Consider the following 15,245-nt stretch of genomic DNA (forward strand, 5'->3'; position numbering starts at 1 on the left):
ACTCATGTGGTGAAAATATGTTACTTCAAAAAAATGCAACGGAATTTACGTCACGAACGGAGCCGTCTCCTGTAAACATGGCGTCCGTAACCACAGGTGAGTGACATAAAAGGGCCCAGATGACGTGGAAGATCGCTTAAAAAGACTCAAAAACATATTCCCCCTCCCCCAATTATTATTAGGATACTGAGTAAAGATGTCAATTTTATTTTGTTCGGAATGTAGGGATACCGTTTTCTGTATGTCTACCTAGCTGACATGGTGTGTACGGACACAAGTCAAGTGCCGACTTGAATGTAGCTAACGTTAGCCGGTTAGCTATTCAAAATTGCTCGTGCATCATTATTGTTTGTAGTTACATTTTTTACCACGAACATATGTGGGATTGGTTACTAGCTTATCATTGGCGCCACCGTGTTGACTGATAGGTACGAAGTTGTAGCTAATCTTGTTAACGTGAACCAACATTTTCATTCACATTAACTAGCTAAATTGGCTAGCAAGTCAACTAGTAGCTAGTTTGCTAGCCCACAGCCACACACTAAACATTTAACGTTAGCTTGCTAACGTTAGCGTGCTGCAGGGGAGGGTAGGTCGCTAGTACAACTACCGAAAGTTCGCCCTGTGAAAATTGTCATACGTTTCGTAGAGGCCATCGTGACATTAAACCTAGACTGAGAACGGTTGGTTAACTAGTTTAGTTAGCAAGTTATTGTATGTGTTCGAGACAAGTAGCCCACACACTGCAACCAGGGCCCTTTAGCTAATGTTGGGACTGACTTTAGCTGCCTGTTGTCTCCCTCTATTTAGCTAAACAGAGACCCTCAGATTAATTTAAAAAAAAAATATTGTGCCTGATACTGTAAAATGAAGTCCTTTACACCTCACTGACTTGCTTTTGACGGCAAAAGTATTGTTCTGGGGGAAACACTGGCAATATCAAATGTGTCTATGAACCCCAGTGGAATTTCGCTCACCACAAGAATCTCCATCATGGTTTTATAAATAACACCCAGCTGGGCAGTCAGCAGGCCTGTCCAGGGTTTCCATTTTGTATTTTCCATTGGATCTCACTGTAAATGGATCTAGCCTAATCAGATGCCTTTGAGTTTTAACTTTGAAGGTCAATAAGTTTGATGGCTTTTAGTATTGCCATTGAAAACTACGTTTTAAGATAATCATTTTTGTAATATAGATCTTAAAATTTAAGACATAGTACATGTAAACACGTGTTTGTTTTCATCAGCTACTTGAACTGTTTTTGTACACCCCTCTCTCTTGTCTTTTCAGCCACCTCGGAGTGGATCCAGTTCTTCAAGGATGCTGGGATCCCTGCTGGTCTGGCTGTCAACTATGCTGTGTCTTTTGTGGACAACAGGTAATAAAGGCCATCTTAACTCCTTGGCCTGGAACAGTTCACCGCAAAATGAATGATTGTCTGACCTTTTCATTTGATTATTGGTATCTAAGAGAAGTGTTTTTCAGTTTTGTTTTTGGTGAAGACATTCTTGAGTTTACTAGCAATTATAAATATTTGGGTATTTTTCTTGATGAACATATTACTGTTCTATTCGGGAACATCTGCCCTGGCCAACTCAGCAAGTAGAGGTCTTGGAGGAGTTATAGGGAAAACAATAACACTCAAAGATATTGGTTTTGCTTCATATTCCAAACTGTATCAGACATGCGTTTGTCCTGTTCTGGACTATTCAGCCGGAGTTTGCACCTATACTTGCAATAACTGGGGATATGGGCTGGGAACCCTGTGAGGTGAGATGGAAGGCATGTATGGTGACACTTTGGAATAGACTGTTGGAAATGACAACTGCCAGAATAGCAAGTAAAGTCGTTCCATGGGATCTATCCATAGGGGGAGCCTGGGCAACTGAAATGTCCAACTTTTTTTTCAAGACTCTGACTGTGAACGTCTGCACGAAAACCAAATTAAGGCAGACATAGATATGATTTTTTAAAAACTTGATGCAATATGAAAAACAAATGGCTGGAGGAGATGAATCATAAACCCAAATTGAGAACCTTTTGTTTTTACAAGGGTGAATTTGTGTGTGAGATATATTATGTATAGCCTACCTAAAAGCAAGATCGCTATGTGCACAGGTAAGATCAGGGATATTGCCCCTGCGTATTGAAACAGGTCGGTATTGTGGTGAAATGGAAGAAGAGAGACTATGTAACTATTGTGACCTCGAAGAAATAGAGAATGAAACTCATTTTATCCTCTATTGCCCTTTCTACCACGATATACGCTCGCTCTTATTCCAGAAAGCCCACCAGATATACCAAGGAATTATGTGGCTGAGTGATGAGGGGAAATTGAAATTGGTTTTTGTCCATTGTGTATTTCCTTTTGCGGAATATTTAAATAAAGTTTGGAATAAAAGAAAAAGGGCTACCTATAATTAAATTGTAAAAAAATATTTAGCTTCTATGTGGTTAATGGTGTGTGTATAGGCATGTCTTCCATATGAATCTTCTCATTGTGCCAGACGGGGTTCAAGTGACTTCTGTTTCTTCCCCCCTTTTTTTTCTGTGTTTATTTATCTGTGTATGTATGTATGTATGTATGTATGTATGTATGTATGTATGTATGTATGTATGTATGTATGTATGTATGTATGTATGTATGTATGTATACTGCTCAAAAAAATAAAGGGAACACTAAAATAACACATCCTAGATCAGAATGAATGAAATAATCTTATTAAATACTTTTTTCTTTACATAGTTGAATGTGCTGACAACAAAATCACACAAAAATAATCAATGGAAATCCAATTTATCAACCCATGGAGGTCTGGATTTGGAGTCACACTCAAAATTAAAGTGGAAAACCACACTACAGGCTGATCCAACTTTGATGTAATGTCCTTAAAACAAGTCAAAACGAGGCTCAGTAGTGTGTGTGGCCTCCACGTGCCTGTATGACCTCCCTACAACGCCTGGGCATGCTTCTGATGAGGTGGCGGATGGTCTCCTGAGGGATCTCCTCCCAGACCTGGACTAAAGCATCCGCCAACTCCTGGACAGTCTGTGGTGCAACGTGGCGTTGGTGGATGGAGCGAGACATGATGTCCCAGATGTGCTCAATTAGATTCATGTCTGGGGAACAGGCGGGCCAGTCCATAGCATCAATGCCTTCCTCTTGCAGGAACTGCTGACACACTCCAGCCACATGAGGTCTAGCATTGTTTGCATTAGGAGGAACCCAGGGCCAACCGCACCAGCATATGGTCTCACAAGGGGTCTGAGGATCTCATCTCGGTACCTAGTGGAAGTCAGGCTACCTCTGACGAGCACATGGAGGGCTGTGCGGCCCCCCAAAGAAATGCCACCCCACACCATGACTGACCCACCGCCAAACCGGTCATGCTGGAGGATGTTGCAGGCAGCAGAACGTTCTCCACGGCGTCTCCAGACTCTGTCACGTCTGTCACATGTGCTCAGTGTGAACCTGCTTCATCTGTGAAGAGCACAGGGCGCCAGTGGCGAATTTGCCATCTTGGTGTTCTCTGGCAAATGCCAAACGTCCTGCACGGTGTTGGGCTGTGGACGTCGGGCCCTCATACCACCCTCATGGAGTCTGTTTCTGACCATTTGAGCAGACACATGCACATTTGTGGCCTGCTGGAGGTCATTTTGCAGGGCACTGGCAGTGCTCCTCCTGCTCCTCCTTGCACAAAGGCGGAGGTAGCGGTCCTGCTGCTGGGTTGTTGCCCTCCTACGGCCTCCTCCACGTCTCCTGATGTACTGGCCTGTCTCCTGGTAGCGCCTCCATGCTCTGGACACTACGCTGACAGACACAGCAAACCTTCTTGCCACAGCTGGCATTGATGTGCCATCCTGGATGAGCTGCACTACCTGAGTCACTTGTGTGGGTTGTAGACTCCGTTTCATGCTACCACTAGAGTGAAAGCACCGCCAGCATTCAAAAGTGACCAAAACATCAGTCAGGATGCATAAGAACTGAGAAGTGGTCTGTGGTCACCACCTGCCGAACCACTCCTTTATTGGGGGTGTCTTGCTAATTGCCTATAATTTCCACCTGTTGTCTATTCCATTTGCACAACAGCATGTGAAATTTGTCAATCAGTGTTGCTTCCTAAGTGGACAGTTTGATTTCACAGAAGTGTGATTGACTTGGAGTTACATTGTGTTGTTTAAGTGTTCCCTTTATTTTTTTGAGCAGTGTATATTTTACTGCTCTAGGGATGTAATTTACTATCATGTATTGATTTGTACCGTTTCTTCTCTTTATGCGATGCGCAATGCAGAGAACACCGGAAGAATGATCATTTAATTACCGTAGTGAATTATTGTAATGTTTGTTTGTGTCAATCACATAAGGGATGGGTTGGCAATTGGCAATTTGACACGAAAATAAAATGTCATTAATTCGGTAATCAGTCATAAATAATTTCCATTCGTTTCGAGAGAAGAAAATCTCATCCATTCTTTTATTAGTACGATTTAAATATTTATCTCGCTCTTCCCCCCTCTCGCTCTCTCTCTCTGCAGGATCCAGAAGACCATGCTGATGGACCTCAGTAAGGAGATCATGATGGACCTGGGCATCACTGTCATCGGTGACATTATTGCCATCCTCAAACACGCCAAACAGGTCTACCGACAGGTAAGGAGAAGGCTTGTGTAGAGCATGCTCTTATTCAGAGCCACTGGGAATGCCTTGAAGATCCACCAGTCTATTGCGATCGACAGGTTGGTAGACCACCGGTCTAGAGAAATGATGGGCTGAAAGACACAATCACTTCCTGTTGCATCATTCATTTTAAAGAGCTTTCAGCACATCCTGGGAGCACTTCCTCCAATGCAGCACTACAGCTCATGTGAGAGAGATGGTGCTTTGCCAAAATACTTGCTGTTTTTAATGCAGTTTTGACAGTAGTTACTCCAGTGCTGCCTCTCTCCCACCTCCTCTTCCCCACTCCAGGACATGTGCAAAATGGCCACACAGGCCATAACCTCAGGACAGTCCAGCGTTCAGACCGAACTCAGAAGAACTGCCCACACCCGTGAGTGTTTTTAATTCAAATCAATGAACCGTTATGAATGTCATACCGGTGATTTGCCTTTTATGTAGAGCTTTTCTCAAAGGATTTAACACTGTATAATGATAAGTCACCCCTTCCACTACCAATGAGTAATAGCACCCATTTGGGTAATGGCGGGAGTCATTCTGTGCCAGAATTCTCACCATATGTTTATAATCCTCTGCAGCCGCCACACGTATGATTGCCAATGCCTTGAGCCACGACTCACCGCCAACCACACCAGCCCATCACACTGACAACCGGGCAATCTCTGTGACCGTGTCGAACAAACAGGCCAAGAGTGGCAAAGCAGGTAGCTACCCCCTGTTCCACTCTCTGTGTGGACTGGCCTTCTCTCTTCTCTCTCTCCATCTGCTGTATCACGAGGCGAAAGCTCCCTACCGTAGATGTGTCACACTGACTCTCTTCGTCTCCCTTTTTCTTCTCTACCTCATTTCACCCCCCCATCCTTTCTCTCTTTTTCCCAGTGCTGAGCCGGCCTGCTGACGAGGGGAACGGTCTGCCGGCGAAGCGTCGCCGTGTGACTGCAGAGATGGAAGGCAAGTACATCATCAACATGCCCAAAGGCACCACGGCACGCACCGCCCGAATCCTGGCCCAGCAGGCCAAGAAAGGTAGGGCCTCACCTACTGGCCAGGGTGAACCAAGGATACTAATCATTCAACCTCCTTTAATTCTCATCCCACTAATATTATGGACTGCCGCATCTAAAGGAAATTGGTCTTGGAATGTCTTTATCTCTTACCATGATAAAGATGACCCTTATCCCTAACTAGAACCCACCATCCCACTCTTTCTGTGTGTGTTTTTTAAAATGTCTGTGTGTGACAGTATATTTCTCTTTTTAACTCTCTCTTACCCATAAAAAGGGAACAAGCGGATGTCTGTGTTTGAGCGACTGGGAGCTGAGTCCAAAGCAGATACCACCACGGGCAGCAGCAAGGTGAGCCCTCTCTTTTGACACGTTACATGTGTGTCTATGTGAGTGACATTGAGTGTTAGTCAGGGCATGGCCTCTCTGCTCTCATGGCCCGTCTCTTTCCAGGCCACGGGTGTGTTCAGTCGACTGGGCCGAGCAGACGGCGCGGAGGAGGAGCAGGGAACAGCAGGAAGGGTTGATGTAGACGGAGCGGAGGAGGAGGAGGAGGAGGAGGAGGATTATAGTGATGGAGAGGGTTCGGTCCTACAGTACGCTGGCGTCCTAAAGCGACTCCCTCCCTCCCAGAAGAAAGAGCCTGTGGCCCCCAAGCTGGCTCCCACCACCCTCCGCCGCCTAGGAGTGAAGTTCAAACTCCCCCCTACTGACTCTCCCTCCTCCTCTTCCTCCCCCAATGGCCTCCCCCCTGCCAAGCTCAGTGTGCTTCAGAGACTGGGTAAACCAAATGCCTCCCCACCGCCTGCCGACACCCAGGACAGCCGGGTGACCAGCACCAGAAATAAGGCCCGGCCAGGCCTGGCCCTGGCTAGCCCTAAGGTCAGCAGCAGCACCAGGGCTGGAGGAGGGGAGAGTTTTGGGGCTCAGATGGACGTAGGGTCAGTCAATGTCTTTAAGAGACTGGGCAGCAAGAGGACCTAACGCATATCAGGCCATGTCTAGAACAATATCTTTTCATTATTTTAATTTTATTTGCATCCATCCGGAAGGCTAGTTATTGTGACATGTTGGTAACATCACATAGACAGCTAGCCTGGGTACCAGTCTGTTTGTGCTAACATTCCCCTCCCTGTCATGGTATGTTTATTATATGACACGGAGTACAAGGGTGGAATGTTAGCACAAAAAAGGTCTGTATTTTAGGCTTACGGAGAGCTGCTTCTAGGAGGAGTTGGCTCAGTGATAAAAAGGGATTGTGGGAATACAGGATGTAATGTTCACCGTATCACCTCAGCACTTACCTCCACCGGGCTGTGACTGCCGGGTACAAGAGAAGTACAGTCCACTTAAGACGTTCGTGCTGTAACTCTAGTCCTAGAATGGACAACAGCAACAGGCAAACAACACATAAAGCAACCTCTTAACCCACAAGCAAGAGCATCTCATCGGCCTAATTTTTATATGAACTGTATTTGTAGAAAAGTGTAGACTCATATTGCTGTGACGGCTCCACCACCACATTGAACCTCTGGTTGTGTACAACGATCTGCTTGAAAGCCAAGATATTCAGAGTTGTCTGTTCACAGAATTGAAAGTTACCCACCATTGACCTGTATGTAGATGTTATTGTGAGTTTTTTTCCAGGGCTTATTCAGTACATTGCAGATAGAAATGTACCGTATAGAGCTGACATGATGGTTTTATTGACATAACAAAGAATCATGTTAAGTTCTGCACCATACATTTCTATCTATACTGAACAAAAATATATACGCAACATGCAACAATTTCAATGATTTTACTCAGTTATAGTTCATATAAGGAAATCGGTCAATTTATATAAATTCATTAGTCCCTAATCTATGGATTTCACATGACTGGGCAGGGGCGCAGCCATGGGTGGGCCTGGGAGGGCATAGGCCGACCCACTGGGGTGCCAGGCATAGCCAATCGCACGCTCTCTAAAAAGTTGAGACATTTGTGGCATTGTGTTGTGTGACAAGCTGCACATTTTAGTGGCCTTTTATTGTCCCCAGCACAAGGTACACCTGTGTAATGATCGTGCTGTTTAATCAGCTTTTTGATTTGACACACCTGTCAGATGGATGGATGATCTTCGCAAAGGAGAAATGCTCACTAACAGGGATGTAAACAAATTTGTGCACAACATTTTAGAGAAATAATATTTTTGTGAGTATGGAACATTTCTGAAACATGGGACCAACACAAGTTGTGTTTATATTTTTGCTCAGTATAAATGTTGTGTAATGTTGTGCTTACCTGAATAACACCCTGGTTTGCCATTATTCCACATGGTACAGGAACTGATATGTAAATGTCCCCTTGATATTGATACAATACTTAGCAGGTGTTCACCCAAATTTCTATCTTTTTTTTTTTTATTGAACTTCACCAGAACTTTGCTACACTGTATATAGATTTAGAAAATCATGACAAGAAAACAACAACATCCAAGGTTTTAAGATGTAATGGAACAAGGCACCATGCCTTGAGAAAGTGATCTTGAACATAAACAAGAAAATGGCGGAAAAGGTCTTGCATGATTTATTTTCCCTCCCTCTTTGAGCTAGCAGCCGTCCCGTCCTCCAGGATTTCAGTCCTACAGTGTGCTCTTTTACTTTGACCATGCTCTTTTAATGAGAGGCCCTGTCATTGAAATTGCAAATGAGAGACCACAGTCAATATTTGGCTTCTCGGGGGAATAGACATTGAGCTGATCATTTATCTATTGATGAGTTCAATAATATGTTGCCTGAAGGAGTGGTGTATGTTTGTCTGGGAGTGGTGTGTGTGTGTGTGTTAGGGGGGTGAGTCAGTGAGCTCTCCATGTCAGTATTACTGCCCTGGGGATGGGTGTCTTAGCCCCCAACCTCCCCCTCACACAGAAACGAGCTGCATTGACAAAACAGGCAGGAGCACAGCTGGTACCACTAACCAGGCTTTGACAGTGACGGACAGACAGGAGGGATGGTGCGAGTGTGACAGCCTGTCCACTCTTCTCCCACTCACTGTTTCAGACAGAAAATACATGGAAGAGAGAGAATTCTCATAGACCTTCACTTCGTGTGGCGGTGTCTTGTTAGGCTTCAGTGCAGCTTTTGACATTATCGATCATAGTCTGCTGCTGGGAATACGTATGTGTTATGGCTTTACACCCCCTGCTATAATGTGGATGAAGAGTTACTTGTCTAACAGAACACAGAGGGTGTTCTTTAATGGAAGCCTTTCAAACATAATCCAGGTAGAAGCAGGAATTCCCCAGCGTAGTTGTTTAGGCCCCTTTCTTTTTTCAATCTTTACTAACGACATGCCACTGGCTTTGAGTAAGGCCAGTGTGTCTACAGTGGCTTGCGAAAGTATTCACCCCCCTTGACATTTTTCCTATTTTATTGCCTTACAACCTGGAAATAAAATATGTTTTTTTGGGGGGGGGTATCATTTGATTTACACAACATGCCTACCACTTTGAAGATGCAAAATATTTTTTATTGTGAAACAAGAATAATAAAACTTCAGTGTGCGTAACTATTCACCCCCCCAAAGTCAATACTTTGTAGAACCACCTTTTGCAGCAATTACAGCTGCAAGTGTCTTGGGGTATGTCTCTATAAGCTTGGCACATCTAGCCACTGAGAATTTTGCCCATTCAAGGCAAATCTGCTCCAGCTCCTTCAAGTTGGATGGGTTCTGCTGGTGTACAGAAATATTTAAGTCATACCACAGATTCTCAATTGGATGGCGGTCTGGGCTTTGACTAGGCCATTCCAAGACATTTAAATGTTTCCCCTTAAATCACTCAAGTGTTGCTTTAGCAGTATGCTTAGGGTCATTGTCCTGCTGGAAGGTGAACCTCCATCCCAGTCTCAAATCTCTGGAAGACTGAAACAGGTTTCCCTCAAGAATTTCCCTGTATTTAGCGCCATCCAACATTCCTTCAGTTCTGACCAGGTTCCCAGTCCCTGCCTATGAAAAACATCACCACAGCATGATGCTGCCACCACCATGCTTCACTGTGGGGATGGTTTTCTTGGGGTGATGGAAGGTGTTGGGTTTGCGTAGAGAAAGTGTTTTCCTTGATGGCCAAAAGCTCAATTTTTAGTCTCACCTGACCAGAGTACCTTCTTCCATATGTTTGGGGAGTCTCCCACATGTCTTTTGACAAGCACCAAACATGTTTGCTTATATTTTTTGGGGGGCCACTCTTCCGTAAAGCCCAGCTCTGTGGCGTGCACGGCTTAAAGTGGTCCTATGGACAGATACTCCAATCTCCGCTGTGGAGCTTTGCAGCTCCTTCAGGGTTATCTTTGGTCTGTTGCCTTTGATGAATGCCCTCCTTGCCTGGTCTGTGAGTTTTGGTGGGTGGCCCTCGTGGCAGGTTTGTTGTGGTGCCATATTCTTTCCATTTTAAATAATGGATTTAATGGTGCTCCGTGGGATGTGCAAAGTTTGTGATACATTTTTTTATAACCCAACCCTGATCTGTACTTCTCCACAACTTTGTCCCTGACCTGTTTGGAGAGCTCCTTGGTCTTCATAGTACTGCTTCCTTGGTGGTGCCCCTTGCTTAGTGGTGTTGCAGACTCTGGGGCCTTTCAGAACAGGTGTACATATATACAGTGAGGGGAAAAAGTATTTGATCCCCTGCTGATTTTGTGTGTTTGCCCACTGACAAAGAAATAATCAGTTAATCATTTTAATGGTAGGTTTATTTGAACAGTGAGAGACAGAATAACAACAACAAAAAATCCAGAAAAAAAGCATGTAAAAAATGTTATAAAATGATTTGCATTTTAATGAGGGAAATAAGTATTTGACCCCTCTGCAAAACATGACTTAGTACTTGGTGGCAAAACCCTTGTTGGCAATCACAGAGGTCAGACGTTTCTTGTAGTTGGCCACCAGGTTTGCACACATCTCAGGAGAGATTTTGTCCCACTCCTCTTTGCAGATCTTCTCCAAGTCATTAAGGTTTCGAGATTGACATTTGGCAACTCGAACCTTAAGCTCCCTCCACAGATTTTCTATGGGATTAAGGTCTGGAGACTGGCTAGGCCACTCCAGGACCTTAATGTGCTTCTTTTGAGCCACTCCTTTGTTACCTTGGTCGTGTGTTTTGGGTCATTGTCATGCTGGAATACCCATCCACGACCCATTTTCAATGCCCTGGCTGAGGGAAGGAGGTTCTCACCCAAGATTTGACGGTACATGGCCCCGTCCATCGTCCCTTTGATGCGGTGAAGTTGTCCTGTCCTCTTAGCAGAAAAACACCCCCAAAGCATGTTTCCACCTCCATGTTTGACGGTGGGGATGGTGCTCTTGGGGTCATAGGCAGCATTCCTCCTCCTCCAAACACGGCGAGTTGAGTTGATGCCAAAGAGCTCCATTTTGGTTTCATCTGACCACAACACTTTCACCCAGTTGTCCTCTGAATCATTCAGATGTTCATTGGCAAATTTCAGACAGGCATGTATATGTGCTTTCTTGAGCAGGGGGACCTTGCGGGCGCTGCAGGACTTCAGTCCTTCACGGCGTAGTGTGTTACCAATTGTTTTCTTGGTGACTATGGTCCCAGCTGCCTTGAGATCATTGACAAGATCCTCCCGTGTAGTTCTGGGCTGATTCCTCACCATTCTCATGATCATTGCAACTCCACGAGGTGAGATCTTGCATGGAGCCCCAGGCCGAGGGAGATTGACAGTTCTTTTCTGTTTCTTCCATTTGCGAATAATCGCACCAACTGTTGTCACCTTCTCACCAAGCTGCTTGGTGATGGTCTTGTAGCCCATTCCAGCCTTGTGTAGGTCTACAATCTTGTCCCTGACATCCTTGGAGAGCTCTATGGTCTTGGCCATGGTGGAGAGTTTGGAATCTGATTGATTGATTGCTTCTGTGGACAGGTGTCTTTTATACAGGTAACAAACTGAGATTAGGAGCACTCCCTTTAAGAGTGTGCTCCTAATCTCAGCTCGTTACCTGTATAAAAGACACCTGGGAGCCAGAAATCTTTCTGATTGAGAGGTCAAATACTTATTTCCATCATTAAAATGCAAATCAATTTATAACATTTTTGACATGCGTTTTTCTTGTTATTCTGCCTCACTGTTCAAATAAACCTACCAGACTGATCAGTTCTTTGTCAGTGGGCAAATGTACAAAATCAGCAGGGGATCAAATACTTTTTTCCCTCACTGTTTGCTGAGATCATGTGACACTTAGATTGCACACAGGTAGACTTTAACTAATAATGTGACTTCTGAAGGTAACTGTTTGCACCAGATCTTATCTAGGGGCTTCATAGCAAAGGGGGTGAATACATATGCACACACCAGTTCTTTTTTCATTTCACTTCACCAATTTTTGACTTTTGTGTTTGTCCATTACATGAAATCCAAATACAGCCAATGAAATTACAGGTTGTAATGCATCAAAATTCTTCAACTTCTCCGCTATGCAATCTGGTTTCAGAGCTGGTCATGGGTGCATCTCAGCCACGCTCAAGGTCCTAAACGATATCGTAACCGCTATTGATAAGAAACAATGCTGTGCTGCCGTATTCATTGACCTGGCCAAGGCTTTCGACTCTGTCAATCACCACATCCTCATTGGCAGACTCAATAGCCTTGGTTTCTCAAATGATTGCCTCGCCTGGTTCACCAACTACTTCTCTGATAGAGTTCAATGTGTCAAATCGGATGGCCTGTTGTCCGGGCCTCTGGTAGTCTCTATGGGGGTGCCACAGGGTTCAATTCTTGGGCCAACTCTTTTCTCTGTATACATCAATGATGTCGCTCTTGCTGCTGGTGAGTCTCTGATCCACCTCTACGCAGACGACACCATTCTGTATACTTCTGGCCCTTCTTTGGGCACTGTGTTAACAACCCTCCAGACGAACTTCAATGCCATACAACTCTCCTTCCGTGGCCTCCAACTGCTCTTAAATACTAGCAAAACTAAATGCATGCTCTTCAACCGATCACTGCCCGTACTTAGAATATGTGGACAACTACAAATACCTAGGTGTCTGGTTAGACTGCAAGTTCTCCTTCCAGACTCACATCAAACATCTCCAATCCAAAGTTAATCTAGAATTGGCTTCCTATTTCGCAACAAAGCATCCTTCACTCATGCTGCCAAACATACCCTCGTAAAACTGACCATCCTACCGATCCTCGACTTCGGCGATGTCATTTACAAAATAGCCTCCAACACCCTACTCAATAAACTGGATGTAGTCTATCGCAGTGCCATCCGTTTTGTCACCAAAGCCCCATATACTACCCACCACTGCGACCTGTACGCTCTCGTTGGCTGGCCCTCGCTTCATACTCGTCGCCAAACCCACTGGCTCCAGGTCATCTACAAGACCCTATTAGGCAAAGTCCCCCCTTTTCTCAGCTCACTGGTCACCATAGCAGCACGCGTTCCAGTAGGTATATCTCTCTGGTCACCCCCAAAGCCAATTCCTCCTTTGGCCGTCTCTCCTTCCAGTTCTCTGCTGCCAATGACTGGAATGAACTACAAAAATCTCTGAAACTGGAAACACATCTCCCTCACTAGCTTTAAGCACCAGCTGTCAGAGCAGCTCACAGATCACTGTACCTGTACATAGCCCATCTATAATTTAGCCCAAACAACTACCTCTTCCCCTACTGTATTTATTTATTTATTTATTTTTGCTCCTTTGCACCCCATTATTTCTATTTCTACTTTGTACTTTCTTCCACTACAAATCTACCATTCCAGTGTTTTACTTGCTATATTGTATTTACTTTGCCACCATGGCCTTTTTTGCCTTTACCTCCCTTATCTCACCTCATTTGCTCACATTGTATATAGACTTATTTTTCTACTGTATTATTGACTGTATGTTTGTTTTACTCCATGTGTAACTCTGTGTTGTTGTATGTGTCGAACTGCTTTGCTTTATCTTGGCCAGGTCGCAATTGTAAATGAGAACTTGTTCTCAACTTGCCTACCTGGTTAAATAAAGGTCAAATAAAATTTCAAAAATTAAAATAGGAGAAACGCCAAGGGGGTGAATACTTTTGCAAGGCACTGCATGTATGCGGATGACTCAACACTACACGTAACTGAAATGAATGAAACACTGAACAAAGAGCTGCAGTTAGTTTCGGAATGCGTAGCAAGGAATAAGTTAAGTTATTTCCAAAACTAAAAGCATTATATTTGGAACAAATCATTCACTTAACCTCAACTACATCTCGTAATGAATAATGTGCAAATTGAGCAAGTTGACGTGACTAACTGCTTGGAGTAACCCTGGATTGTAAACTGTCATGGTCAAACATATTGATACAACAGTAGCTAAGATGGGGAGAAGTCTGTCCATAATAAAGTGCTGCTTTGCTGCCTTAACAACACTATCGACAAGACAGGTCCTACAGGCCCTGGTTTTGTCGCACCCGGTCCACTGTTCAGTCGTGTGGTCAGGTGCCACAAAGAGGGACTTGGGAAAATTGCAGTTGGCTCAGAACAGGGCAGCACGGCTGGCACTTAAAGGTACACGGAGAGCTAACATGGCTAAAATTGGAAGAGAGATTGACTTATTACTTGTTTTTGTAAGAGGTGTTGACAAGCTGAAGGTATCGAGCTGTCTGCTTTAAAATACTAGCACACAGCTCAGACACCCATGCATACTCAACAAGACATGCCACCAGGGGTCTCTTCACAATCCCCAAGTCCAGAACAGACTATGGGAGGCACACAGTACTACATAGAGCAATGACTACATGGAACTCTATTCCACATCAGGTAACTGATGCAAGCAGTAGAATCAGATTTAAAAAGCAGGTAAAAATACACCTTATGGAACAGCGGGGACTGTGAAGTAACACAAACATAGACACAGACACATGCATACACACGATAACATACGCACTATACACACACGTACATATGGATTTTGCGTTGTCGAAATGTGGTAGTGGAGTATGGGCCTGAGGGTACACACTTAGTGTGTTGTAAGTTCTGTAATGAATGTATTGTAATGTTTTTAAAATTGTATAGCTGCCTTAATTTTGCCGGACCCCAGGAAGAGCTAATGGGGGTCCATAATAAATAGAAAAGTCACTACTTTCACCTCTGATTTGTAGCACCCACCTAGCCTGAAATACAGAACCTATTTTGCTAACATTCTGCTCCTTGTACTCCATGTCATGTTTAGCATGACAAGGAGTGGAACGATAACTCAAACCGACTGGTACCCAGGCTAGCGAAAAACCTTTTTGCGCCGGAGTCCTCACCACTCATCAGCTCTCACTGTAGAGAAGGGAGAAGTGATTGTTTGTAATTGCGTGCCAGTGATCTTCCGGGACTATAGGGGACACAGCTGCTTTGCCAGAGGGGAAGTCCTCTGGGTCACTGCTGCTTAGTAACCAGCACAGTCCCACAGCAGGTGATGCTGGTCATTAACGTGAACATGGGCACAGTACATTCATAATAGATGAGTGTGGCCGAACAACAACTATGGATTCTATACCAGTATAGGCTAGTCTCCTGTGGAATTAATGTAGGCTAGG

The 15,245-nt window shown here is 44.4% G+C and overlaps 1 protein-coding gene across 3 annotated transcripts; it reads left to right on the top strand.

The window, feature by feature from the left end:
* On the top strand, positions 1–7,241 carry LOC115205923 (uncharacterized protein C19orf47 homolog). Of its 3 annotated transcripts, none has more exons than XM_029772362.1 (8): positions 1–96; positions 1,291–1,378; positions 4,537–4,651; positions 4,970–5,051; positions 5,257–5,382; positions 5,558–5,704; positions 5,960–6,033; positions 6,136–7,241. In XM_029772362.1, exons 1-8 carry the CDS (start codon positions 18–20, stop codon positions 6,664–6,666), a joined length of 1,242 nt encoding a protein of 413 aa, XP_029628222.1. In that variant the 5' UTR covers positions 1–17; the 3' UTR covers positions 6,667–7,241. The 3 variants fall into 3 exon arrangements, with proteins under 3 accessions (XP_029628222.1, XP_029628223.1, XP_029628224.1); XM_029772363.1 differs by having other exon boundaries at positions 5,558–5,629; XM_029772364.1 differs by lacking the exon at positions 1–96 and adding an exon at positions 225–428.
* The last annotated feature ends 8,004 nt before the right edge of the window (positions 7,242–15,245 follow it).

The sequence above is a fragment of the Salmo trutta genome, chromosome 13, assembly GCF_901001165.1.
Source record: "Salmo trutta chromosome 13, fSalTru1.1, whole genome shotgun sequence".
NCBI classification, from domain to species: domain Eukaryota; kingdom Metazoa; phylum Chordata; class Actinopteri; order Salmoniformes; family Salmonidae; genus Salmo; species Salmo trutta.